We start from the raw sequence: 25,620 nt of genomic DNA, 5'->3' as shown, positions 1-25,620 counted from the left end.
AGGGTGAGACACAAGAGCCTGGGAGCCACCCTGGCCACCCTTCCTAGGAAATGTTAGGCGATCTTGACCTTTCCAGCCAGGCACAGCAGGGAGGATGACAAGCCCCCCACACCATCCTGCTCCTCACTGGCACTGGGGGAAGCACCCACCCGTGCCAACACACTCCAGCTTGCTGCCATCCCAGACTGGGCTTGCCATACAATGGTTCTGGAGGCAATGTTCTTTATTAAACACCTTGCGCAGGCAGCTCTTGGCAACTCCACACACAGAGGAACAATGTGAAAGAGGAGCGATGTGAATCCCCGGTCCCTAGGAGCTCCCCTCGCTCTGGGAGGTCATTTCCTCCAGTACGGGAGCAATGCACAGTGGTTGATGCAACCCTGGTGCATCATCAGGGCTCATCCCGGCGACAGGCTGCAACATGGTGAGATATCCCGGGAGACCCAGAGCTGATTGAGTCTGAGCAAATTAGCCTCCACTTCCCTCTCCAGCCCGGTGCCTCCTCCACCATCCCCGTCCCCCTCAGCCCACCCAGATCAGGGCAGGCGGGAGCCCGAGTCCTCCAGGGAGCTGCTCTCCAAGGCCCCATAGCCATCCAGCTTTTTCATCCCGATGAGGTGGGCTGGGATGGAGAGGAAGGAGCGGCGGGTGGCAAAGATGTGGCTGATCTCCATGAAGGTTTTGTTCTTGGTCTCAGGAACAACAAGGTAAACATACAGGGCCACCAGCAGGCAGATGCCACAGAAAACCAGATAGCAAAAGGCGCCAGCTGACATCTGGGGACAATGAGAGAGCAGGGATGGGGCAGAGAGCCAGACACCCCCAACCTGGGCATGGCATGAGGCAGCACCCCCTCCCATCATCTCTCCCTGAGCTGGCTCCAGCCAGCACCGAGCTAAGCCAGGAGCATGGGCATCCCTTGGGTTCAGCCTGGCTTGGCACCCCATCCTGGGGGGGAGCAGCAGGGCTGCATCCATCCCCTCCTCCTCCCACAGCCCCTCCAGACCAGTACCTGCAAGAAGGGGAAGATTAAGCCAATGGTGAAGTTGCAGAGCCAGTTGAGGGATCCCCCCACGATGTAGGCAGCTGGGCGGTGTGACTGGGTGAAGAGCTCTGCTGTCATCAGGAAGGGGACGCCGGCTGCAGAGGGAGGGGACAGATCGAGTGTGAGGAGCAGGCTGCAGGCACCCCGGGGTTGGTAGGTCCTGCCCGTCTCAGTCCTGCAGCCAAAGGGCTGGAGCCCAGTAAGACCCATGGGTCAACATGGTGGTGCTGGGAGGGCTGGAGGAGGTGGGGAGCGTGGGGATGGGTGGACCAGCATCCTGCCCTTGGTCTCCCTTTGGGATCTGTCTTGGCAGGTGGATGGATGTCCCCCAGACATGCTGCAGTTGTGCCTTGCTGGGTGCTAACTCACAAGTTACTTGATAGGAAAGTTTCATACCGAGTCAAAATCAAAGCGAAACATTTCATCTGGATCCTCATTTTGCAATGATTTGCCTAAATGCAGATATATTAAATCTCATATGGAACTCACAGGCATAGAAAGAGAAACATGTTCCTGGCACCCTCCGTAATGCCCTTCCCAGCTTCCCTTGATCAAAATGATTTAGAAAATTTCCTTCTATTGATTAGTTTCTATCGACACCGTGGCTGATTTAGGCAGGAAAGAAGCAACCATATTTCCAAGCACCAGGATTTCCCACAGGACACAGAAACGCCATTTTCCAACCAGCTTTTCCCACCTATGGTGAAAACACCTAGAATGACCAGAAAGGATTTCCCAAGCCAACCTGGCCACTGAAAACTGGATACAGGTTGTGGCTGCTTCTCCTGGAGGGACTCAGCCCCTCCTGCCACGTGTCACTGAGCTGGCAGCCCTAGGTCCCAGGACTATTCCTTTGATGGAGGGCAGGATCTGAGGTCCAGCATACATCCCAGGGCACGTGGGGACCTGGCAGGGGACCGCATTTGACATGGTGACATGCCTGGCATCCCACTGCCTGGGACCAGGTTGACTGGGACTTTTTTATAAAAGATGCTCTAAGGGAGAAGTTGAACCGAAAAAAAAGTGCTAAGAAGTGAGGGAGGAGCGGAGCCCCTGATGAACTCTTACTCACAGCCTGCCCAGAATAGAGATATATATTTTTTTGTTTTAAAACTCCTATTCATCATTGTTTGTGAACAATGAGCCATTAAAATCCTAATTAAAGATGTAATTACAGTGAATGAAGTCTGGGCTGAGGATGAATTATAGATCTGTTAACAGCTCTGCTAATACATCAACTGGGTAAACCAGTCCAGGTTTCACTCCTCGCTGCTCGAGCCCGCGCTCAGTCAGGGGCAGGACGATGCTCACCAGCACTGTGACAGGAGAGGGTAGCACCTCCAGAGAGGCCTGGGGAAGGCTGCCAGGGCTTTCTCCCTGCTTGGCCCAGGAGCACGGATGAGGAGGAGGAGGTGGAGCGTGCCCTGGGGACTTACTGGTCTAGAGGGGCTCGTGGTGGGGTCCTGCTCACATGGCACAGCATGACAAACCAGGACCTGGCCATGGGGGAGGGACCAAGGCACCGGTCCTTCTGCTTGCCTGCAAATGCCACTGCTCCCTGCTTTCCTGGGGCCCCCATTCCCACCCCATTGCCTCCTGCTCCTGCCAGCCCCAGACCCACCTGGTCCCATGCAGAAGCCAGCGATGATGCCAACCACACAGGCGACGCTGACATAGCGCATCCAGGGCAGGGTGGTCTGCAAGGGGACACTGGGCTGGAGAATGCTGCGGTATCCCCAGGATGGGGCTCCATACCTGCCCCTCTGCTCAGTGGTGGCCCTTGGGGATGGTGGCTGTGCAGGATGCATGGGGTAGACGCAGCCAAGAAATAGGTAGTCGGGGGCAAAGCTGGTGAGGGTCAACCTTGGCAAAGCTCAGCAAATGGTGATGTTGAGGCAGCCCCAGAGCTGCAGGAGCATCCGCCAGGAGCAGGCAGCAGAGGTAGGACCCTGCAAACCCCTCCACCTCCCATGGCATTTCATAGATGCCTCCCTGGGGACAAATATTTCTGCAGAAAAGCCACCAGAAGCGGCAGGATTTTTCTCATGTGGATTTGGGTTTTCTTTTTTGTTGTTCTTTGCTTTGAATTTTCCTTCCCTTTAACTTTGATGGGAAAACATTGCTTGGAAGAGCCAGCTCACCTCTTATCCCTCCTCTGGGGTGATACCCCTCTCTTCATCACCCAGCCCTTGTTAATGCACCCAGGGCTCCATCCCTGGTCAGTGGCCCGGGGCGGGGGTGGTGGTGTTGGTGGCCAGATCGTACCTGCAGCAGCAGGGAGACAGTGATGCCAGCTGAGCAGATGCCCATGGTGCAGAAGCCGGTGATGATGAGGGGCCGCCGGCCCACCTTCTCAATGGTGAAGCACTGCCGAGGGAGAGCAGAGACTGGTGGGGTGGTGGGGAGCTCCCCACCAGGATGGGGGCAACCCCCTGAACCCCAGATCCAGCTGAAGGTGGGAGGATTCTCCCAGTGGCATCTGGGGATCAGGGGTGGCCCCAGCTCAGAGCTCCAGGGTTGGGGCCAGGGCATGGGAAGCGCCAGGACTCTGGGGTCTCAGAGTCAGCATACACTGGGCAGCAGGGGGGTCCCGCAGAGCAGGGTCAGGGCTAGCTGGGGTGGCCCTACGGCTGCATTCACACCGGTGCCAAGCAGAGGTGCTGGGCTGGGCACGGGTTGTTTGTGGGGCAGCGGGCAGAGGAGGCAGGGTGCGGGCAGGCAGCGCGGCAGCGGCTGGAGCAGGCAGGGTATTGACAGCAGAACAAATGCCTGTAATTTTATAACCAATCTCGTCACGTCCATTGGGGGCCATTTGCAGGGCTGCTCCTGAGCAATCTGGCTGCACGCTGGGTGGCTGCCGGGGGGCTGGGGCAGCCCCATGGCCAGGGCAGGGGAGAAGGGGGTACCCTTCAGAAGGGCAGGGGGGTGACCAGAGGGGCCCAGTCTGCCATGGGTTGAGCTGTGGGGAGAGGGGAGCAGCCCCAGCTCAGCCCTGGTTTTCTGGGAGCAGCCACCCCCCATCCATCTCTCTAATTGTCAGGGAGTGGATTTAGTGCCGGGTGGCTTGGGCTGGCCCCGGGTGACGCTCACAGATGGGACAAGGGCCATAAATCTGCCTGGCCCAGTGCTAACTCTCCAGCTAAATGAGCCCTGGCTGGGGGGGCCAGGGCTGCTAGCCTGCGGCCAGGCCAGTGCTTGGCTGGGGGGGCAGATGGGGACATGTGGCTCTGCTAACAGAGTGACATTGAAATCAGGAGCCGGAAGGAACCACTTAGCCCCCTCCATCATCTCCAACCTGCTCCTTGCCCAGCATCTCCCCCAGCCTCCCTGCTACCCATTACCTCAAAATTCTCCCACCCCCTCTTAGATGTGACCCCTCAAATTGAGCCCCTCTCATCCCACCCCCTCACCCCATTTCCCTGCCAAACTCTCTGTCCCCCAGCAAAAGCACTGTGCTGTGGCACGGGTGGCATTTGGGGTCCGTCCAGCCTCCCCCATTTGATGGTGCTAGGAGCTGACAGCTAGGCTCTGGCACTGAGGAACGGCAACCATCTGTTCGTCCATCACTTACCCCGATCAGCCCTGCAACAACTTCAATGGCACCAGTGCCCACGGTGGTGTAGGGGATCTGGGCTGCAGGGATCCTGGCGTTCTTGAAGATGGTGTTGGTGTAAAACCAGATCTGCCAAGGAGGGGACCTAGAGTGAGCTGGGGGGACGGAGCCATGGGGCACTCGAAGTGAGTTGAAGGTCTCAGCTCAGCCTCCGCAGAGCCAGGTCCAAGGGCAAGGACGCCACAGGGCTTACAGCATCGATCCCTGAGAGCTGCATGCCGGCGTTCACCACCACCACTGAGAGGGTCTGCCAGCGGACAGAGTGGTCCTGCAGCAGCTGCCGTATGGAGACCATCTCCACAGAGGAGAGCGACCGTTGCTCCTCCTTCATCTCCTCGATCACTTCCTGCACGTCAGATGTCCCCAGGAACCGGCACAGCGCTGTGGGGAGAGTGGGGGTCACAGCCACGCATCTCCCCATCACAGGGCGGATGCTCACAGGTATGGCACAGGGCAGGGGCAGGGGCTTGGCTCTGCCCTGGCTCAGCCTCCCCAGGGGACCTCCCTGATCCATGGGGCTGAACATCCATAGGAACTGAGGAGATGCCTCACGCCGTGGTGATGGGCACCATGGAAATGCTACGGCACAACTGGGTGAGACACAAGGGCTGAACCGTAAGGACTATGGTGGGGTGTCAGGTCCGGGTGTGGAAGGATGCTATGAGGATGCACCTTGGCCTCAGGAAACCTTGGACCAGCACCCAGCACCTCCCAGACCCAGTCTTCCCCGGGATGCCCCCTCACCCTTGGTGGCCCGGCAGACATCGTTCCTCTCTATCAGCAGGTACCGTGGGCTCTCAGGGAAGCAGTGCAGCAGCAGGAGCTGTAGGGAGGCGGGAACAACCACCACCGACAGGTAAAGGGGCCAGAACCTGTCCTGAGAGGGGTTGAAACGGGGCATGTCACGAGGAGGGCAGAGCAGGGTCCAGCACACACGGCTGGGTGTATTGTGCTCACCTCACCCAGCAGCTCTGGGAGGCCCAGGACCTGTGCAAAGAAAACGCCCAGGCAGATGAAGATGCTGGGCATGAGACCCAGGAAACCTCGCAGGTTCTTGGGGGCGATTTCACCCAGGTAGAGGGGCACCACGCTGAGACAGATACCTGTGGGGGACAGGAGGGACCGGGATGGGAGAGGCAGTGGGGAGAAGGGTGCCCAGCCAGACACTCAGTGCATCTCCTCCCATGTCCAGCACCATCCACAGTGGGGACCCTGTGGCCAGGGAGGTGGCCCTGCCTGCCCCACGGGGACATCAACCACAGAGCCTGTGGCCATGGGGAATATGAAGCCTTCTCTAGCCCCATGGGAATGGGCTGTAGGGGACCGAGCCATGAAGAAGGGACCGGGCACAGCCCAAGTAGCACCTACCAGAGTGGAGCCCTGTGATGGAGCGGCCGACAATCACCATCTCCGGGGACCCCAGCTCCCGGCTGAAGCCCATGAAGCCACTGGCCAGGAGGACAAGGAGAGCACTGCGGCTCAGCGCACCGTTCCTAGCAGGGCACAAGCAGCAAGGCAGCCCCTCTGACCTCATCCCATCCCTCAGCCACCCTGTCCCATGCCACCCACCCCCTTACCTGCCATACTGCTCCACCAGCACCCCCACCAGCAAGGAGCCCACCAGCCCACCCAGGGCAAAGATGGAGACAGTCAGAGAGTAGAGGAGGGTCAGGGGGCCGGGGGCCAGCCCGTGCCCATACCGCCGGGACCACGTGGCATTGTAGAAAGCCTTTATGTGCTGTGGGGCAGAGAGAGACACCTGGGTACAAATGCGTTGGGAGAAAGGGGAAAACAAGGGAATACAGGCTCTGCAGGGAAAACGCCGTGGGTTTAACAGCACTGCAGGAGGTGCAGGGCAGGATGTGACTGGGGACTACTGCGATGTGCTGGGCTGGTTGCTCAGCCAGCCTCGAAACTGGAGGGGTTTAAGGACAACCTCAGAGATGCCACTGGCAGAGCTGGAGTTGGAGCAAGGAGGTTGTGGGCAGCTTTCCCCAGCCCCTGCCTTCCAGGGGACCAGTTTGGGGGGAGTGCATGAACATAGGCTCCCACGTCCCTCCCATGCCATTCCTCCCCCTGGACTGCTCTCCATGGGTGACTGCCAGCATTTTGATGTGGGGCTGCTGTGTAGCAGTCCCTCCACCCTCCCAGGGAGTGACACGGAGCCCTTCCCCTGCTCCCGGAGAGGCTGCCCATCCCTTACCGCTGCCGGTGAGTTCACCACGGCCAGGTTGTAGCCATAGAGCATGGAGGAGCCAAAGGACACCAGGAGGGTGACCGACAGCAGGGGGAAAGTGAGGTGCTGGGAGAGAGGAGGAGGGATCAGCAGGGCCCTGGCCCACAGAGCTGGGGGACAAGGTCACACATGGCATTGGGTCACTGCCCCTTTGCTATAGGGATGTCCCCAGCCCAGAGCAAAGATCCCAGCACAACGGAGCCGTGTGCTGAGCGCCGCTTCGTGCCACCACCCAGCACCCAGCCCGGCTGGCTTCCCCGCGGCTGGGCTCCAGGCTGTGGCCGGAGGCTTCACCCTGGCGGTGACCCAGCTCAGGCTGCTTGTCCCTGCCGCCTGTCCCTGTCCCCCCTGGCCCGGGGCTGGGAGGGGGCAGCGAGCAGAAGGGGCAGATGGAGCAGGGACAGACACCCATCCCCTCCTGTGGATGGGGGCACCCAAACGGCACTGCTGCAGCTGCCCCACGCACACCTCCCTGCCTGGGGCGCCCAGCGCCACCGAAGGGTGCAGCTCCCTGCGGCAGGTCCCAGTCCTCCCAAAATGCCACGTGCACCCACCCCGCCACCCGCACCAGCACCTCTGTCACCAGCTCCGGCGGCCGGGGCGACCTCGCTGTGGGGAGCCGATGGCTGCGGGGGGCCACCCTGCAGCCCTGACCCAGCCCGGGGGGGGCGCAGACCAGCCCACCGCGGGCTCGGGGTGCCCCGCAGCACCCAGGAGGCGCTCAGGGCACCCCGCAGCCACAGGGGCACCCCTGGGTGCTGCAGCCGGCTGTCTCCCCTGGAGCGCTGAGCATCCCGCGGCGACAGGGCTGTGGCGGGGTGGCCTGCGTCCCCCGGGAGCAGCCCCGCACCCGGAGCCCGGCCCTCCCCGCAGCCCCCCCGCACGGTAGCCGGATCCGTAGCACCCAGCAGCTCCCGGCTCACGCACAGCAAATCCCCGCTAATCCCATCAGGAATCCCCAGCCGCGAAAGAGGGGTGGGGGGAGCACCGTGGGGCACATGGGGAGGGGGATGGAACAGCCCCCCCCCTCCGCAGGGAGCTCACCCCGGTGATGTCCCCGCCGGGCTGCGGGGTCCCTTTCCCGGCCGTCGGGGCGAGGCTGCAGCCGGAGCGGGGGCCGGGAGGAGGAGGCGGGGGGGAGGAAGGCAGCCCCGGTCCTGCGGCCTGGCTCGGCTCTCCCATTTTTAGACGGAAGGAGGAGGAGGAGAGGGAAGGCAGGCAGGCAGGCAGGCAGGGCAGCGCAGGCAGCCTGCGTGCCCCCGGGGCTCATTGGAGGCGCCTGAGCGGCCGGAGGAGGAGTCGCCCCCCCCCCCCCCGTCGGAGGCAGGGGCAGGCCGACACCCCCGAGGGGCCACGGCCAGGCCTGGGGACAGCGGGACCACTGGTGTGCTCCTCTGCCACCGTCGAGAGCCCCCGTATGTCCCCTCCAAGCGAGGGTGGCGACAGGGCCTGTACTAAGGGCAGCATCCCTGCATCACCCCCGAGGCTGGGGGCGAAGGGGCAGCCCCACATCACCCATCGCCCCCGACCCCTCTCCCACTCGGTCAGCCTCTGAGGCAGACGTGCCCCATCCTTGCGGCTCAGGTAGGAGGGCTGGTACCGCAAGGCCATGGCTCAGGGCAGCTCTCTTCCCCAGACACAGAGGGGCACAGCCCCCAGCCCCAGAGAGGAGAGAGTCGGTTCACGGCAGCTCAGAGGATTCCAATTTTGCTGCGGCCAGGAGCTGCCTCCCCTGCTGCTAATGAAGTGCCTTTAATTAGCAGCCTAATAGCAAGCTCTTAATTTGCCGAGGAGCCAGCTGAAAGGATAGGGACCCCACTAAGCCACGACTGGCAACAGCTCCAGGGGCTTAAAAGGGACAGGCCCCGCTGGCTGGCCCCACCTCGGCAGGGGTCCCGGGCAGGGCTGGGAGACCCCCTCGGGCACCAGCACCTGTGGGCCTGCCGTGCCCAAACACAGCCCGGCTGTCCGGGTCGCATCCTCCCACACAAGGATGCTTCAGCTCCCGTCTCCTCCCTCCACGTGAGCCTCCAGCTCTCCCCACAAGCGCCACCGTGCCCTCTCCCCCAGCCATGAGCCCTTTCCAGCCCACTGCTGTTCAGCTTTTCCCAGGACAGGTACCTGCTCAAGAGCTCCTTACGTCTTGCTCAGACTTGGTTTCTCCACGTCTCGATTGGGGCACCACCTTTACCGTGGTGGGCAGCTACAGAGACCTTGGTGACAGGGCCACAGTGGGGGGGGACCCGCAGGGAGGGGATGTCCCATTTTGTTCCCAGAGCAGCAGGATGAAGATCTGTTTATCGGACGGACATGCCCATGGGTGCGATGGCCCAGCAGGAGGAGGACATACAGCCTGAGGGTACCAGCCATGTCCAAAGCACTTGCAGTGCTACAGGGCAATACCCCCAGGACTCACCTCAAACCCCGTGCTAAAACAGGGCAAAGCAGCAAACCTGGGACCCAATGATGAGCTGGTCCGTGCTCCCACTCCGGTCACCCAGATACATGGCTCATCTCTGGGACCAGCACCTGGAGAGTTAAATGTGCCCTGTCCAGTGGTCCCCGCCACAAGGAGAGGAAGAAACAGCAGCAGCCACCTCTCCCCCATCCTGAGCCACCTCAGCAAACACCCACCTAAGAACCCTCCTGGAGCTTCCCAGGCCCTCTGCAGTGAAGCCCTTACCTGTCCCCAAGCCCAGTGCCCAGCCCCACAGCCACAGCCCCCCTCCTGCCACACCGCCTGGTGCTGCAGACCAAGCAGGGACATCCTCAGGATGCTGCTTCAAGCCAGGGGGGCAGCCACTGCCTCGATTTAGGGTGTAAATTTGGGTTACTGCCACTGGTTCCCAGCAGTGGCTGGGATGCTGGGAGCAGAGGTTTAGCAGCAGATGTAAAGGTGAGAAACATGTTCTTGGGAGGAAGGGAGAGGAGGAGAAAAGCCCAGGGTGTCAGTTAAGGGTCACCAGGGAGCTGTGTTAATTGGAGACACTCCTGTGACCCAACCCGGTGATGGTGGCGCAAGGTAAGATGGAGGCAAGTGCTGACAAGAAACACCCACTGCTCTGTGCTGCAAGGGAGCTCATCTCTGCAATTTACAGGTGTCCCTGTTCCTCCCCTGCCCCCACGCAAGGAGTCCCTGGCTAAAACACCCCCCTTGGCTGAGAAAGTGGCTGTGAGCCCAGAAACTACCCTCATCCCCTCCCAGTGTCACTCCTGGGAACTCCCGTCCCACTCTCGCCTTGCTGCTGCCCTGGTCCCCAGACACAGCACTGGGGCTGCTCCCGTTTTAGGCCTAATGGGATGCTCGGGTGCCTCCTCTCCTCCAGGCACCGAACACAGTGCCTGGGGCATGCAAAGAAACCCGGGAGGACCGGGAGAGGCAGAGCAGCAAGAAGAGCCAGTCGCCCCGGCATGCATCCTACACAGAGTGATGACACTTGCCAAGGCCAGGAGGACAGAGATGCCACTGGGAGCACCATGCTCTCCCGAGTGCTTCCCTGAGACGATGGTGTGGTGCTGTACAGGGTCCCAGCAGAGCCCCGCTGCCCAGTGTGGGCAGAGGCAGGATCCATCCTGCCATGCTGTGGAGAGGAAGGACAGAGCCAGCCCCACTGCAATGGCAGAGCACCTGGTGCCTCCTGCCTCCCTGCCCAGCTCCCCAGGGCCAGGCACTGGCAGCCATGAGCCAGCCATGTGGGACCCCACACTGAAGAATAAAACATTTGAAAAAAAAAAAAAATGATATGAGGATTTCTGCAGGACTGGGGAGCGCAGCAGTGGGGAAGACCCACTAGGAGAGTTCCTCCCCTTTTCCAATATGCGATGGAAATCCCTCGGAGAAGACACAGCCTTCAGTGCTGCCTTTAGTGTCTGCCCAGCACCATCTAGTCCAAACTAGAACAAAGTCCACAAGGAAGTAACAAGCAGCTCAAATAAATGTAGGCAAAAAGATGCATTGCTTAGCAGCCACTGACCCCTTTCCCTGTGCTGGAAGAGAGGGAACTCAGCAGCATGGATGCAGCAGGCAGAGCCACTCACAGACATCCCTGCAGTTTAAAAGGTCAGAGCAGTTTGCTGGCACTGCCCTTTTGGAGTTGACACTGCAGAAACGGAGATGGTCCAGCAGCTTCCCTGCCTCGCTGACCCCTGGGAGGAGACTGCTTCCTTGACTTTGTAAACACCAGCACGGTGCTTTGGGCATGGGACAGGGAGTTTTGGACTCATCAGCTGTGTGATGTTTAACCAAGGGCTTGAGTTTCTGCAAACCACATTGGCCTCCAGAAGAAACTCGGCGGTGTCCCTAGTGAAAGCACTGCTCAAGCTGGCTCTTATTGCACTGGAAAGCTCATCTGACTGTTCTCCAACTGCGGGAAGGCTATTTACCTGTACAGGTGAAACCTTTTCCAGCCCAGGTTTTCCTGGTCATATTCCTTATCCAGCTTCAGTGGTCTGTCTGTGGCAGATGAACCCCACACAGCTCAGCCACCTCCCTGCTGGTTTGGAGACTTCAGCTGCTCCTACCACCCAGGTGCATGTCAGCAAAGCACTTTGGAAAAAAAAACTCAGGGTGGGAAGGTTAACGCTGATGAGAAACAAGAGAGTATCCCTTGGGGATATAATGCATGTCTGAGATCTCTTAGGGCAAAGCAAAGTGGCTGGTAGTCACACACACGCACTACTGGAGTCTGCTAGAAGGGCATCACATCCCTGTCTGTCAGATGTCCTCAGCCATACTGGCCAAGGAAGGACCAGCCAGCAAAGGGGACAAGCTGAGACCTCAGATGGCTGCACCCCATTACGTTAGATTTGCATGGGATAGTTCGCACAAGCAGGATCTTATTTTCCTCTCAGTCTTCTCCAGCAGCACAGGTGCTTTCCTGCTGGGACAGGGCGCGTCCCAACACACAGGGCAGTGTGGGTGTTGGCTGTGAAGCAACTTGAGCACTTGCAAGTCTTCTGCAGGCACAGTTACACAGACAAAGCACCGGGCTCTCAAGCCCAGGAGTGGCATCCTATTCCCACCAAACGTTGCATCATTCCCACAACCTCCTGGATGGAGGTGCCATTGCATGGGCTGGGGGAAGCTCTGCCGCACACGGCCTTGGAACAAATGGGCCAGGATGCCACCGAGCCAGGCGCAGCCCATACCCCAGGGGCTGCCAGGACCAGGGGACAGCTTGCCCACAGAAATCGATGGCAGCGCTAGAGCATGTCTGTCTGCTCAGGGCTTTTGTTTCCCTGGCCATGCTGCCTCCTCTGCTGACAGCTCGCCATCCTAACCCTCTCCAAACCGGTTCAGCACCACCCAACTGCTGAATTCATCCTAAACACTGGTTGTAAGAAATACATTTATTCTCGCCTAGCAGGTCTAAATTGGCCAACTCCCCCTTGCAAAAAACTAGCTTACTATACTCTTGTAAGCATGTATATAATATAATAATAATTTGAAAAAAAACCAAACCCAAACCAACAAAACCAAGATACTTCATTTTAAAGCTGTAGGCTGATCAAATGCTGTTAATTTGAAGCTATGGTAAACATTACTTTCTTCCTTCATTTAAAGTGGAAATAAGGCACACATTTTTAAACAGAAAGGGTAATTAACCACTGAATCTATTTAAGATAAGCTGTCTGGTGTTCATTCTTTTCCAGTGGAAATTTACAATTGAGATTGCTTTTCTTTCTCAAAGACTCTCTTTAGTACTCTAGTTTTCAGATGCCAGAATTCCAGGGAGAAGTTTTCCAGCCCATGCCCTGCAGCACAGCACTGTCCGGTCCTCGAAACCTGGAAAAAAAAGACTCTGATCCTCATCTTTAAATATCAAGGAGAAGAGGGGGGGAACTAGCCAAGGAAGAGCTAGAAACAATCGATGAGGAGAACCTGTTTCTTGTAGGACTGGGTAGTATGTGTGTCGTTTGAGTACTGGGGCTGTGAGTACGCAAGGTAAGGGGTCTCATTTGTGTGTGCAGGCAGCCACGTGTGTAAGTCAAGCTGCATCCTGTGTTACAGACCAATCTGAAACGATGGATGAAGCCTGTCACTGCAATTCCTCTTCCGAATCTATTATCGGATGGGAGGAAAGAGCAGGGAGGGAACAGAAAAGGTTAGCAGTGTAAATACATATATATACACACATAAAACCCCCAAACCCTTGCCAAACAAAGCACGCGGCTGCCGGGAACCCTGTCACAGGAGAGATGGGGATTGAAAGTGACAGGAATCCTGCTCTTAGCGCTTCAGAAAAGCGGGAGCCTTTGCAATCTCCAGTCCCCCGCTGGCTCCCAAGAATGGAGCCAGCAGGGAGAGAGATGACGGGAGTGTGGGGGTTTGTTTGTTTTCTGACCACCCCAGGAGTCAGGATCTTAAAACTGCAGCAGCCTTTGTTTTAAAAGGGGCTCTTAAGTAAAATTGCAAGATCCAAGGCTGCTATCCAAGGAGTGTTTTTAAGAGAAAGGTATTCTGAGGGCAAGGGTGCTTGTGTTAAAATTCAGGCGAGCCCTAAGCATGACAGCATCCCCAGCCATGGAGTTGCATGGCGGTGCTGCGATATGTCAATTACTCACTCATTATTGAACAGCAGGATTCTGATTAGCTTATAAAACAAATTTGTGCTTCTCCTACCAGGATCTTGCAACAGTACCCAGAAAAACAAAGTCTTTATAGCCTCTCTCCCCCCACTTTTTTAATGGGCAGGATGGCTCCAGCTCTTCTGTGTCAGTCACATCCGTTCTCTGGCTTACAGCGTGGACCCGTTTGCCCCAGCCAGAGGCCATCAGCTATGAATGGAGAGTTTGTTAATTAAAAAGTATGCTGTGGTTTTAGGAATAAGTGTTTTTCCCAACTGCCTGAGCAGTCTTTTATGCTGCACTCATCAATGAGTGGCAGCTCTGAGGTGGGACTGGCTACGGCAGACTCCACGTGTCCTGTGAAGCTGCATCAACCCAGGCCTCGGGGCAAAGCCACCCACCTTACAGCCACAGCACTTCCAGGTGTTCACACCGCAAGTATCATGCACAGTGCACACGCAGCAGAAGCGTGACTCACGTACACGGGGCTCAAGGAAGATACGGGCTTAGGCTTGCTGTTTTGATGGTGTCCTTCACCCCAAAAGGAAAACAGGAGAGATTCACAGCTTAATCTTTGTATTTGTATTTAAGTTATTTTCTGAACAGTTAAAAAAAAAAAAACAAAAACAAACCACACTGTTACCATGATCCTAGCTCAAGTGAACATTAGTACATTAACTACACATCACCGTAACATAATCACGAAATTCAAAGCACTCATTACTTAAGAATCCAGATAACAAATATAGCAGAGTAACAAACAGAAAACTCTGGAGAAACCATGTTCTTTCTCACCTCTCCCACTCCCACACCCACCTCAGCCTGAGCAGGCAGGAGTGATGCAGCATAGGCTGGCCTGGCAGGCATGCAGCTCTCCTAAAGGTAGTGATGTAAAATGACTGGGAGAAATGGGATCTGCTACACTTTGCCGAGGTCCACATTATTTTTCTGCCATGCTAAAACTGTGCCTAGGCTGAGCCCCGCAACGCCTCACACAAAAAACCAGAAGTAGCCAAAAGCAAAGTTTTATGCTCAAAAGCAGCTCCAGATTTTCACATTGAGTTGCCCCAAAATTCTCACAGCTAGTTCCTTACGAAAGCCACTGCAAACAGCCCAGGACAGGCTGTCCTGTCTTCCTCCTGCACATGGAGCTTTGCTTAGATGAAAAGCATGAGTGCCAGCAGATTAAAACACTTTGCCTGTAAAGGCAACTAATTGTTACTCATCATACAGGTACCAGCAGAGTTGCTCTGTGATGAAGACTTTGTTTTGTGCTGGATTTCTGGCCACAGCTGCACTTGCCTTATGCTTGAGCAGAAATCAGGATATAGTTTACAGTGATAGGGTATTAAAAAAAGGGACCTATTTAGGAATTGGCTATAATATCTAAAGGGCTGATTGTACATCCATTTACATCAGGGTCCCTCCAATTTTGAGAGTATCAGCTTAATATCACTAAGGATTAACCAGTGTTGCCAACTCCCATGGGATATCCGCTGGATAACAAATGTGGAAGCCCACTGGTCTTTGGGAACAAGCACAAAGTGGTGGGAAGAGTTTTCTGACACGACAAAGGACAATTTATTCTGGCAGTGTTCCAAGGTTCACCCTGGGAGAGATGCTTCAGGAATTTGCCAGTAATTTGGCTACATCTCATTTAAAAAAAAAAAAAATAATGGGGTGAGGGGGAAAGGAGGGGAAGCCAAATGCTCAGCAGGCAGCCATTCCTCTCAATCCACTGCTGAGGCTGTGGGGAAGCAACAGGAACTGCTGCTTCTGTGAATCTCTGAATTAGAAGTGGAGACAGAAAGACTGTGCCTCCCTCATGCCAATCACTCCAGTAGCGATTTGCCAGCAGGAGGATGGAGAGATTTCATATGGAGACCTCCTTTGGGGACAGCTGGGGTCGCTTGCTCTTCCCCCCTCCTTCTGGGAAGCTGCTGCTTATTGCTTTGGGGAGAACAGTAGGGCAAGGCTCAGCATGTCAGATGCATCATACATGCCACTTGGAGACCCTGGCAAGGTTCATTCTTCTCTTGGCAAGTGTAGTTTAGACCGTCCCTTTCTCCTCATGCCCCCAGTACAACCGTAAAGGGGCATCAACTGACAAGTTCAACAGTTGGAGGCCTTACTTCATTACCTCCTAATGACTTTTGATGTACTCACAGAAAACCTCTGTTCTTCTGAGTCAACTACACAGCTAAGAGATCTATTTTCAGCATAGTCCCCACTTCTGTAGAGATCCATCTCCATCTCTGCACCTCCTACTAGCTTTCAACCACTTGGGTTGTCTCCTCCTTTTCCTCCCACACTTAAGAGCAAGCCTGCAGTAGGAAGGCTGGCTGCTCCTTCTTGTCTGCTTCTCTAGCTAGGCTCTGTGATTTATCATATATAAATATCCCCACACCAAGCGAATTTAGGCATCATCAGCCACAAAAGGCAGATCTAAAATGGTGTTTAAGGAAACTAACAAAGTTAGGCAAAAAGCCCAACCTGGAGATGTGCTTCCCATTGGAGCTGGGATACCAAAAAACTCAGAACCAAGCCTGGAGCTCTGCTCAGACTGAGAAAGGAACATGTGGCAGGGGCAGGAAACACATACCTGGGAGCGGAGAAATGTGCACAATACTCTCCAGCTTTTTCAGCATTCAAAAAAAATAAGAAAAAGAAAAAAGGATCCTTTGGAGCAGGAGCAGGTGGCGGGTAGGTAAAGCATGGTGGTCCAAGTCAGCTTCCAGTTTAGAAACAAGTGTAAAGCATTTCAATGTTTCCGATGATCACAGACTTTGCAACTTGTCACCTGAATCCTTCCGTTCCAACAGCGGATGTGTCTGTCCCTGAAAGTTAATGGGGAGCAGAGGGAGCTGCTCCAGAGGAGACAGCCGCAGAAGTTTTCTCGCCGCAAATTCCTTCATGCTATTTCTGTTTGCATATTTTAAAGCAAGCTGTATTCCTCTGAGGATGAGAAATATTTGCAGCAAAACTGCACCCTATTGCAAAGGAGTCACAAGCAGGAGATGGTGTGGCCATAACGGATTGTCCTGCTCTGAATATCCCACACCTCCAGTACTTTCCATCCCGTAGTCCAAGGGGGAAGGCTAGTGTGAGCTTCCTACTTGTGGGAGAAGTGCCAATCTCTATGCAGCAGAGGTATTTAATTTCATTTCAAAGCGATGTGCAACACTTAAAAGCCCATAGACACTTCCAGCCCTTTTTTATCTCCTTTCAGCAGGCAAATTCTAGTTCTTTTCATTATAAACTCTGCAATTACTCCAACCCAGCGGAGGGATTATCCATCCAGTTCATGCTGAAACCTCTCTCACATGCACTCTTGCACACTCACACTCAGACACACACACACACATATCCTAAGGGGGCGGGGGGAAGTTTGAAAAAGCCACTTTCTTCTGACATTGGGAGATCTACTTACCAGATTGTTCCTCCCTGGGTGCACAATAAACACCACCAAACGTCAGGCTGTGGCAGTTTCAAGTTCAAGTTAGATCAGTTAACTTCACTTTCCTTCTTAGCTATCAGAAAATTTGTACAGCTCAGGGAGTGGGGTAGAAATCCTCACCCTTCTGCAGTTCTGTATGAAGTACCCAGACACAGTCCCTCTTGGGGGTAAGATACCGTTCCTACCATGTGCCGAAAATGGATTTCAGCTGTTGCTCACTAAGTGTACCTTAAGCAGCTCTATACAGCAGAGTTCAAACTATGGTACCACTAGAAGACCCAACAGAGCTTAGAAGTTACAGGATAGCAGCACGGAGCAGCAGGGCTATGACAACCAAGGACAATCTGCAGTGGTGTTGTCTCTGTGTTTGGCCAGCCAGTCTTCCGTTTCTCCCAGATTCTCTCAGCTAGCAAAATAAAATGCATCCTCGTAGGTGTTGGCCACAAAGATGCAATTAAAATATTAGGAAGTTCTGCAGCCTTCAGAGGCTGAAGTAACAGATCATTGTTTTCCACAATAACCTAAATGTAAAAGACAGAGGATGACCAAACTGAAGAAATAACTCTTAAATCTGCAGCCAAAGTCTCATAAAACCCTGCTGACACACAACCATGCTGCAGACCTTGTAATAACTGAACTTAGAGGAACAGTGTTCAAATAACAGCAAGATTCAGAACGTCGACTCAGCTAAGTTTGGGATGTAAACTTTGATTCTCTCTGCTCCCTTGCCACTTTGGCTCTGGGACTGCAGTATGCCTGGTATGTAGAGCTGCCTGAAAATCCAAAACAGCCTTCCTAGATTTAAAAGTAGTGCCAAAGTCAGTTGTGGATGAACTTATCATTGTGACTCAGAACTTTTATGACTCTGCAGAGGTAAGTCACACTGTCAGTGTTACCTGAACAGAGCCCAGTTGTTAACCTATTTGACTCTTTTGCAGTCATAGCTCAAACAGAAAATAGGAGTGTCACCACAGGCTCCAAGATGCTCTTTAGAACTCATGTAGTCTCTAGGCTCAATGAAACTACAGGGAGCTGAGCGCTCAACACTGCTGCCCATGTGCTTCAGGCCCCGCACTAGGTACTCCCCAAGCACCAGCCTTCCCTTCCTCCGTAACTCCATCACCTTGTCTGTCTTAGCTGTCACCAAAATGATTTAAGCCTTCTGGAGTAATCTTTGGGGACTCTGGGCCCAGCTCCTTGCAAAATTTCATTGGTGGAAAAAGCACATCTGAAGCAATTAGGAACAACGCAACTGCTTCCCCAGCAAAGTGAAGTTGATGAGTATAGCTTAAAAAAAATTCCCATCTGTCAAGTTCCCAGTTTAGAGGGTGTTAACAGAGCCTCCTCCAGCCCCAGTTAAATCCCTCCAGCCCCGAGATGAAGGACCCCATGTTCCTACTGTGGGACTGGAGTAACTCCCCATTAAGGCAGTGGGGGTTATTCAAGACCTACAGTGGAAGATCTGGGCCCAAACCTGGAATAGCCAGGGACTGATTTACACAGTCTTTCCTGATCGAAATGCAGGCCTGCTGCAATTCCTTCCAGCTCTGTAAAAAGAGCTGTTTTCCCCCAGACCTCTCTGTCTAGTTGAGAGACAGGCAGAATTGTTTCTCATGTCCCTCCTCTAGGGCTATTTTTATCTTCTGAACAATGACAACTTGCAAAAGCTGCTAGAAAGCAAAGATCCAGCTCAGCTACCAGGAAAGGGACTAATCAGCCTGTGTCCCTAAAACACAATACAGCATGCACATAGGTTAGAGGAGCACACTAAAGGCTCTCCTGAAGGCTTTCTAGCAAGGCCAGCCCCAGGAATACTGCAGAACTGGCCTGGAGCCACTGCTAACTGTACTGGCTATACTCATGGCCATACTCGTTTTACCCATCTGCCATCAGCACGGGACTGTGCATTTGCTCATTCGTGTGAGCAAAGTCTTATTGTCATAGCCAGAGTGTTTGTGTAGTGTCTCCACACTAGGGTGGCTTAATCTTGAGAGCTCCCCGAGGTTTTTAGCAGATCCCTCTTCCAGCACCCAACTACAGCCTCTCTGAGGGGAGAAGGATTGGAAAGATGAGAGCATTCCTCCTCATACCAGCCTCAAACTTCCTCCAGTTTACAGAACGTCTGATAAGCAACACACTGTCCTCAGGGAGAACAGCGGGAGGAAGATGGTATATGACAATCTCTCTGCTAGTGAAATACTGCCCTGGGCCAACGTTTCACCCAGGGCAGGGGTGGACGGGATCTCAACCCCAGCCCATCACGCTTGGAACTTTGGCAGAAGAAAGTTTTAACTTTTCATCGACTAGCATTCCTCAGCCAAGCAGATGTTAAGGGAGACTACAATACACATCCAGCTTCCAAAGAGTTAGCATAGCAGGCAGGAGAGGAAAGAGATGGATCTGGCTCATAATAGTCAAATTTCAAGGGTCCTCTCTCCACAAAAAATAGGTCTGCAGTCAGAACAGCCAAAAGCCACAGGGAAGTTGCGGGAGGGGGGCTGGTGTGGCTGTTAGTGTTTCTTCTGCTCTTCAGAGCTGAATGCTTTCACAAAGGCCTAGCAATGGATACTGATTTCAGTCTGAGTAGCAGCCTCCTCCCCACTCACCCTCCCACCCACCCTGAAGTGACTCTCTCAGCAGGATGCACTGTGGCTATAAGTCTTCTGCTTAACAGCAAAGCAACACATTCCGGCAACATCTTAAATATATTCATAGAACATCTGTGACTGGGTTTGGAGGGGAACCAAACAGGGTAAAGGGAAGAGGAGTGGAACAGGAAGAGGGGGACAAGGGAGGAAGGGGATGGCAAGGTTTAAAAATGTTAACTGTTCATGAAAGATAAAAGTCATCTTCTGATATAGCAGCACTTTAGCAGTCAGCCGCGCTGAGTAGACCCTGTCTGAGATCAACCGCATTCCAACTTTGTTCCAGAAACAAGTCTGAGAGCCTCTCTCTTCAGCAAGTATTGGTTACGTGGATAGTTCTTTTGTCCTGGCATTGGCAGATAATTTAAATACTGCAGCTTAAATGAGTCCTGGGAACAAAAAAACAGAACAAACCAAACAAACCCTGTTTGTACTAAACTTTTTAATGATTTAAAAGAACATCTGATTGACTGGAGTGTTTGAGAAAATCAAGATGGCTGATCTGACAGCTCTGGAGCATCACTGTACATTTGCCAATTAAACAGACAGGATACAAGATGTGCCCTGTGACAGCATTTTCATGGGGAAATGTCACTGTGGACACCCCTTGCAGAAGCCTGTCAGCTCTTCTGCCATTTTTCTCAAGCTATTAACAGTAACTGCACGTACCCACCAAAGTGGGCAATCATGCTATCCCATTCCACTCACGTACATATCAAATTCACTCTACAACTGACCCAAACGTATGAAACATTATGTAATCCCCACACTGCACTGGCCAAGACAATCAGCCAGGCTCTGATGTGAAGAACTTAACACCTGTCCTACACTAGAGAGAACAAGGGTTAGGCCCTATGAGTAAATGATTTTGCACATTGATGCGTCTCGATTAAATTCACCTGGGCTTGTGCCTCAGTGTCTCCTCCCCCAGCCAAACTGTTCTCTTGAATCAGCTTGCTGCAGAGAGAGAAGAACGGTCACCACTTCAGAGGGAGGGAATAAAGCTGACACTTCTTGGCAAAAGCCTCCTGCCTGGTGACAACTGCCCAGGGTCAGGCCATCTGCATCCCCTTGTTAGGCAGCAGCTGCTCTACTCGCTCTGCAGAAACCCTTCTTCCTTCTGGACAGCAGTGATAGCTGATTTAATTATTGATGATGATGGACAGAGGAGGAGGAGTTCTTCAGGGGAAATCACAGGCGCCACATGCCACAAATCCTAAAATAAAGTCCCTATTCTAAGGTATCAAAAGATTTCTGTCCTTTTACAGGACACTGTAATTACTGTCCAGCCGAGATGAGAAATATTGATAGACGCAGCTAGTTATTCAAGCGGCAGGCTTGCATTAGCACTACATCCAGTGTCACCTCTAAGCCTCATTATATTAATTTCTTTTTACCTGTGCGAGTGTGAGGTACAGTGTAGTGTTATTTATCTTGAGATGTAGGTGTATGTTCTGGACGGGGAACGAGTGGATTCTGCTTGGGCAGCTGGGTCATTCAGAAAATCCCAGATGAGGATGGTGTCATCGTGTGAGCTGCTGACAATCTGGAACTCATCAAACTGGAGTCGAAAGACCCTTCCAGAATGTTCCTAAATGCAAGTGGGAGACACAGCAGTTACTTCACAAACTTGCTGGCACCTGGGATGGAGCAGGGAAGATGAACTTGGCCTTGGATTCTAATGTTACATCCATTTCTCAGTAAACCTCACATACACACTGTGCATCACCATCATACAGCTTAAATTAAAGGCTCTTTCCGTAAAAAGGGTTTGCCATATGCGAGTACTTGGCTGGCAGGAAGTTTACATTACTTTACCCGCTACTCCTTAAAACCCAGTATTAGACATACACTGTGCAGAACAGACCAAACTCCCTCCCACCACACAATTCAGTCTGGTGAGGCCAATAGGAACACTGTCTTCGTTGCTCCATGGCAAAACTCTTTTCTGAAATCACAGCATTCCCAGATGCAGTAGGTTACATGGGGAGAGATGAGAACTCTGCATTCAAGCCTTGGCACCATTGCCACTGCTAAAGAGGAAAGAGCTTAATACTGGAGGACACTAAGAAGCCTGTTGTAAAGTCCAGTGACACAGTAATAATTCCTCTTAAGCAGTTCTAAAAATATGAACTAGAAAGGGCATTCTTTATCGGCAGTTTGCATTCTGCTCTGAGGCTGAGTGGAAATGGCATGACAATTTGGCAAGAGTTCAGACTGTAATTAACAGGAGGTAACGGCAAGATCCTGGATATCGCAGAGCAAATCCACTATGCTTTCCCTTTCGTGTTGCCTACTTTTTCTTGGTGCTTATGCTGCTGCAGGAGCAGTGGCCTCTTCAGTCAGAAGGGAAGAGAAACCATGCAGCTAGGGTGAGCCCTGTCTCTTCCATTAATACATATTTCTCTTCAGTGCTCACACATTGTGAGGGGCTCAGGGGAAAAAAAACATGTCTTAAAATACTGTAATACTGAAAATACAGGTTTCTCAAACATTTGTACAAAAGAGAATTGTTACCTACTAAATGGGAACCCTCTGCCTTACGGCACAGGACTACAAATATACAGCTCAGTTTGCAAGTGCAACAACTGTTTTGAAGTGAATCTCTGAATCTTTAAATTAAAATTAACTGAAAATACACACACACAAAGCCAGATTCCACTTTTAAAATAAAGTTTTAAAAAGGTCTAATCATTGGAACTTTCCTGATATTCTACCTATAACTTGAATTTGTCTCAAAAACACTTTACTGGTTTCTGCTTTCCACCTATTCTAAAAAGAACTGTTTTTCCAGAGTTTGTGTTGAGGTAGCAAAGTAAAAAATTTCTTTCTAAAAATACCACTACAACAATCAGATCCACTGAGGGATTTCTCACAGAGACACTGACAGAGAGAGGCACTTCCAACAACTGTTTCCAAACCTCCCTTTTTTTCTCCCAGTCACTTTGCTAAATAAGGTTGCCCTAGAAGTTCCACACAGCACCTACCCTTTGCTGTTGCAGTGGCAATAAGCAGAATGCACACCCTAAGCTGAGGCCACAAGGACCTGGACTCTTTAGCTCGTAAGGAAAGCTGAACTGCATGTTTATTCTGTGCCTGGGAAGCTTCTGTCAAATTCATGTGGCTGCTGTTCCAGCTAACGGAAGACAAAACTGGAAGGGACCTGGCATGCAGCGAGCATTTGTTATCTGTGCACTTTCCTCCTACTGTTTGAAAATTGAACACGAGCAGCAGGAGACTCACGATGTTCATTGTGCAGCCAGGTTTAATTTTGGAGGCCGAGGGAAGAATAAGAAAAAAACCCAAACCATGGGTAAGTGGGTATAAGGACACCCTGTTGTCATAAACATGAAAAGTCCTAAAAGTGCCACAACAGCTTCCTCTGTGCCCCCTGCCCCCCTCCCCCCTTTTTGGCCCCCTCCATTGCTATCAAACAGGAATTTATGAGTATCCATGTGTTGAGATTCCTACAGTGTTTCCATCCCACCGCTTCTGATTTATAATATAATTAGCTGGGGCACTTTGGCTGTCCACTGCTGGAAAATGCAGAGGAAATCACACCAGTTAAATTAAGTCTACAGGTTACTAGGCACACATTTGTCTCAGGCTGGAGCAGGAACACTACTAATACCAAGCTGAAGTCTTAGACTCTCAGGAATGTGCTCCTGGGCACAGAGTTGTTCCATAGTTTGGAACTGGGTGGCCAATAACAAAGGGTTTTTCTGGATTTCAGCCATGAAACTATTTGCAGTTCTATTTGGCTAACAAGAAGGTTTTTCAACATAGTACCTGCAGGCATCCAAGGCTCTCTCAGACTCTTACTCCACAGCTTATGGTCCAAATATATGATTGGAAAAGAGTTAGCACAGCTTAATGATTTACTGCCTGTCAGCTTAGTCACAGTAACCCTCACAGTCTGCACCAAATGCAAAGTAAAATCCTTGAGCAAAATCTACACCCATTGCTGTAGCATTTCAGGTGGTCAATGAGTGGGCAGAAGCTCAGCTAGCACAGCTCAGCTGCTGTGAGGTAACCACACATCTATAGAATCAGACCGCCTCTGTATGATCTTGGTTTAAAGCACAGTCTACAGTCACATGCCACAGCAGGAAAAGGTCTAATGTATACCAACCCACACACTGCCCAAACACTTCTTAGCTAAAAATTAAATACATTTAGTATTTCTTTTTCAATGAGAATTTGGTACTGGACTTAAATCTTCCTTTATCCCCAGCAACAGTACAAGGTCTTTGGGGTGAACATGCTGGAGGAATGTACTGGCATTTTTCTCTCAACTTTCCCGCAGTATTGTAAGACCAGCGCAGAGCCACTGTTAAGCATGACTGTGAATGCTGTTAACAGTCACACTATGACATTTTAACCACACCATCATCAAACCTGCACTAAATACCGATGGACAGAATGGATGTAGTAGTTGCTGTTTAAGGATGAGGCAATTTCACTGTTCCAGTCCTTACCTGCTTTTTCCTTAAACACCCAAAAGCCAGTTAAAAGCAATCCCAATGGTGTTTTTGTTCTTGTTCCTCAAATCTGGAATGTGCTACATTTCTTTAAGAAATTTCATATCAACAGTTTAGACAACTTACTACTACATCATCAGGTACACACAGGTTAAAGTAAACCCACTGGCACATGGATTCCAAGAAGGACAAGTATCCAAAACGGATTTAGTTACTAACTTCAAATCACAGAACAAAACTTAAAAAGTGAGTGAAAACCCCACAAGTTCTGACTTGTAATGCTTTATAGTTTGCAACATTAAAAAAAAAAAGAAAAAAAAAGTCACACACCCAACAAAGCCAAACCCCTAGCAATGATTTCTAGATCCTGTGGACTGGGGCTAAGCTGAATTGAGTTTTCATGGCTCAAGACAGTCCTGATGAAGCACTTTTCTGTCCCCTCCAACATCCCTACCAAAAGCTCTTACCACAAGGGTTCGCAAGCAGAGGGTCCCTGCTGGAGCACGGGGGTCCAAAGCAGCCACAAGATCCCATACTTTAATTTTCCTAGTACCAAAAAAATAGACAAACACCATGGCTCTGTTAAAGAGAAAAGAGCAAGTGCCCACAGAAAAAAAATCAACCTGTTAGTACAGCTTAGCTAATACATCAGTTCAAGGAAAATTACAGCAATCTTTCTGCTCTTGAGACCTGGTTCTTGCATTTCCCCTTTGTAAAGCTTACAGAGCTTAATGGGAGGAAAAAATATGCTGTCACAAAGTAAAACACATAAAAAGCATGTGGTAATAACTAACAGAAACACATGGGAGTGTAGACACCTGGTCTGTAATGGCAAATGGTCCAGAAGACATAGCCACAGATGGGAAAGATTGTTCTTACCAGTGGTTCAGCTAGAACACGTTTCAGGTTGAGTCAGATACTCTTACAAACTAAAGAACTGGACCACACAGATCAAATCACACTGACTGATTTCAAAGAAGAAAGGTATACTTTGTAGCACGGTCCTCATCTACAGGCCATGAAAAGGTCTTCTTGGTATGACAGACAAGGAGTCTAATATTTATAAGGAAGATACAGCAAAGTGGGATGTGGGACACTGAGACAGACAGGAAGAAGCAAGGTATTAACTGCACTGACAGCCTCACCCATCATATGCCCCACTGACTATCCTCTTGTTATCAAAGCGTATGCATCTCACCAACTCTTCATGGCCTTCCAGTACTCGTAAACATGCCCCACACTCGATATCCCACAGTCTGTAAGAGAGTACAAAGAAACCCTAAGAATGTCTGAGTATCTGATCATTGCAATGAAACATTTGGTCTTTGCTGGTAGTTAATGGAAACCTGGAAATAAAAGAGTATGCTGAAACAACAAAGACAAAACAAACTACATTCATCACTCCTTTTCCTGCTGTTAAGCTGATGCTTGCTTTTCAGCATGACCGTTATGTTACGGTATCACATGGGAAGTGAGTCAGAGATCCAAAAATTTTAAGACCAGTTGTGTCTAGCATCTACTGCTCTAGTAATAAGAGGATATCGCCCAGTTATCTCCACAGTGAGCCTCATAACTT

The 25,620-nt window shown here is 52.0% G+C and overlaps 2 protein-coding genes across 8 annotated transcripts in view; both read right to left on the bottom strand.

Annotated features, from left to right (window-relative positions):
• Nucleotides 1–8,164, bottom strand: LOC130155600 (solute carrier family 2, facilitated glucose transporter member 9-like). The gene is given in 13 exon segments (XM_056353031.1): nucleotides 1–776; nucleotides 1,013–1,140; nucleotides 2,667–2,742; nucleotides 3,311–3,412; nucleotides 4,617–4,727; nucleotides 4,852–5,039; nucleotides 5,403–5,535; nucleotides 5,616–5,761; nucleotides 6,027–6,151; nucleotides 6,236–6,396; nucleotides 6,862–6,960; nucleotides 7,939–8,124; nucleotides 8,126–8,164. Coding segments are annotated over 13 exon segments (1,734 nt in total). The 3' UTR covers nucleotides 1–536.
• Nucleotides 8,165–16,683: 8,519 nt separating this feature from the next.
• BTRC (beta-transducin repeat containing E3 ubiquitin protein ligase) overlaps nucleotides 16,684–25,620 on the bottom strand; it is a 119,826-nt gene continuing 110,889 nt past the window's right edge. For all 7 annotated transcript variants that reach the window (XM_056351539.1, XM_056351537.1, XM_056351540.1 and 4 more), the window contains 4 exons: nucleotides 25,190–25,300; nucleotides 24,512–24,590; nucleotides 20,961–21,154; nucleotides 16,684–19,952 (listed from right to left, as the gene is read on the bottom strand). In XM_056351539.1, coding sequence (XP_056207514.1) covers nucleotides 20,993–21,154; nucleotides 24,512–24,590; nucleotides 25,190–25,300 — 352 coding nt within the window. In that variant the 3' untranslated portion in view covers nucleotides 16,684–19,952; nucleotides 20,961–20,992. The remainder of the gene's footprint in view (nucleotides 19,953–20,960; nucleotides 21,155–24,511; nucleotides 24,591–25,189; nucleotides 25,301–25,620) is intronic.

This window comes from Falco biarmicus, chromosome 9 (assembly GCF_023638135.1).
Source record: "Falco biarmicus isolate bFalBia1 chromosome 9, bFalBia1.pri, whole genome shotgun sequence".
Classification (NCBI taxonomy): Eukaryota; Metazoa; Chordata; class Aves; order Falconiformes; family Falconidae; genus Falco; species Falco biarmicus.
The sequence above is the reverse complement of the archived record's forward strand: the minus strand, read 5'-3'. Positions and strand labels throughout refer to the sequence as shown.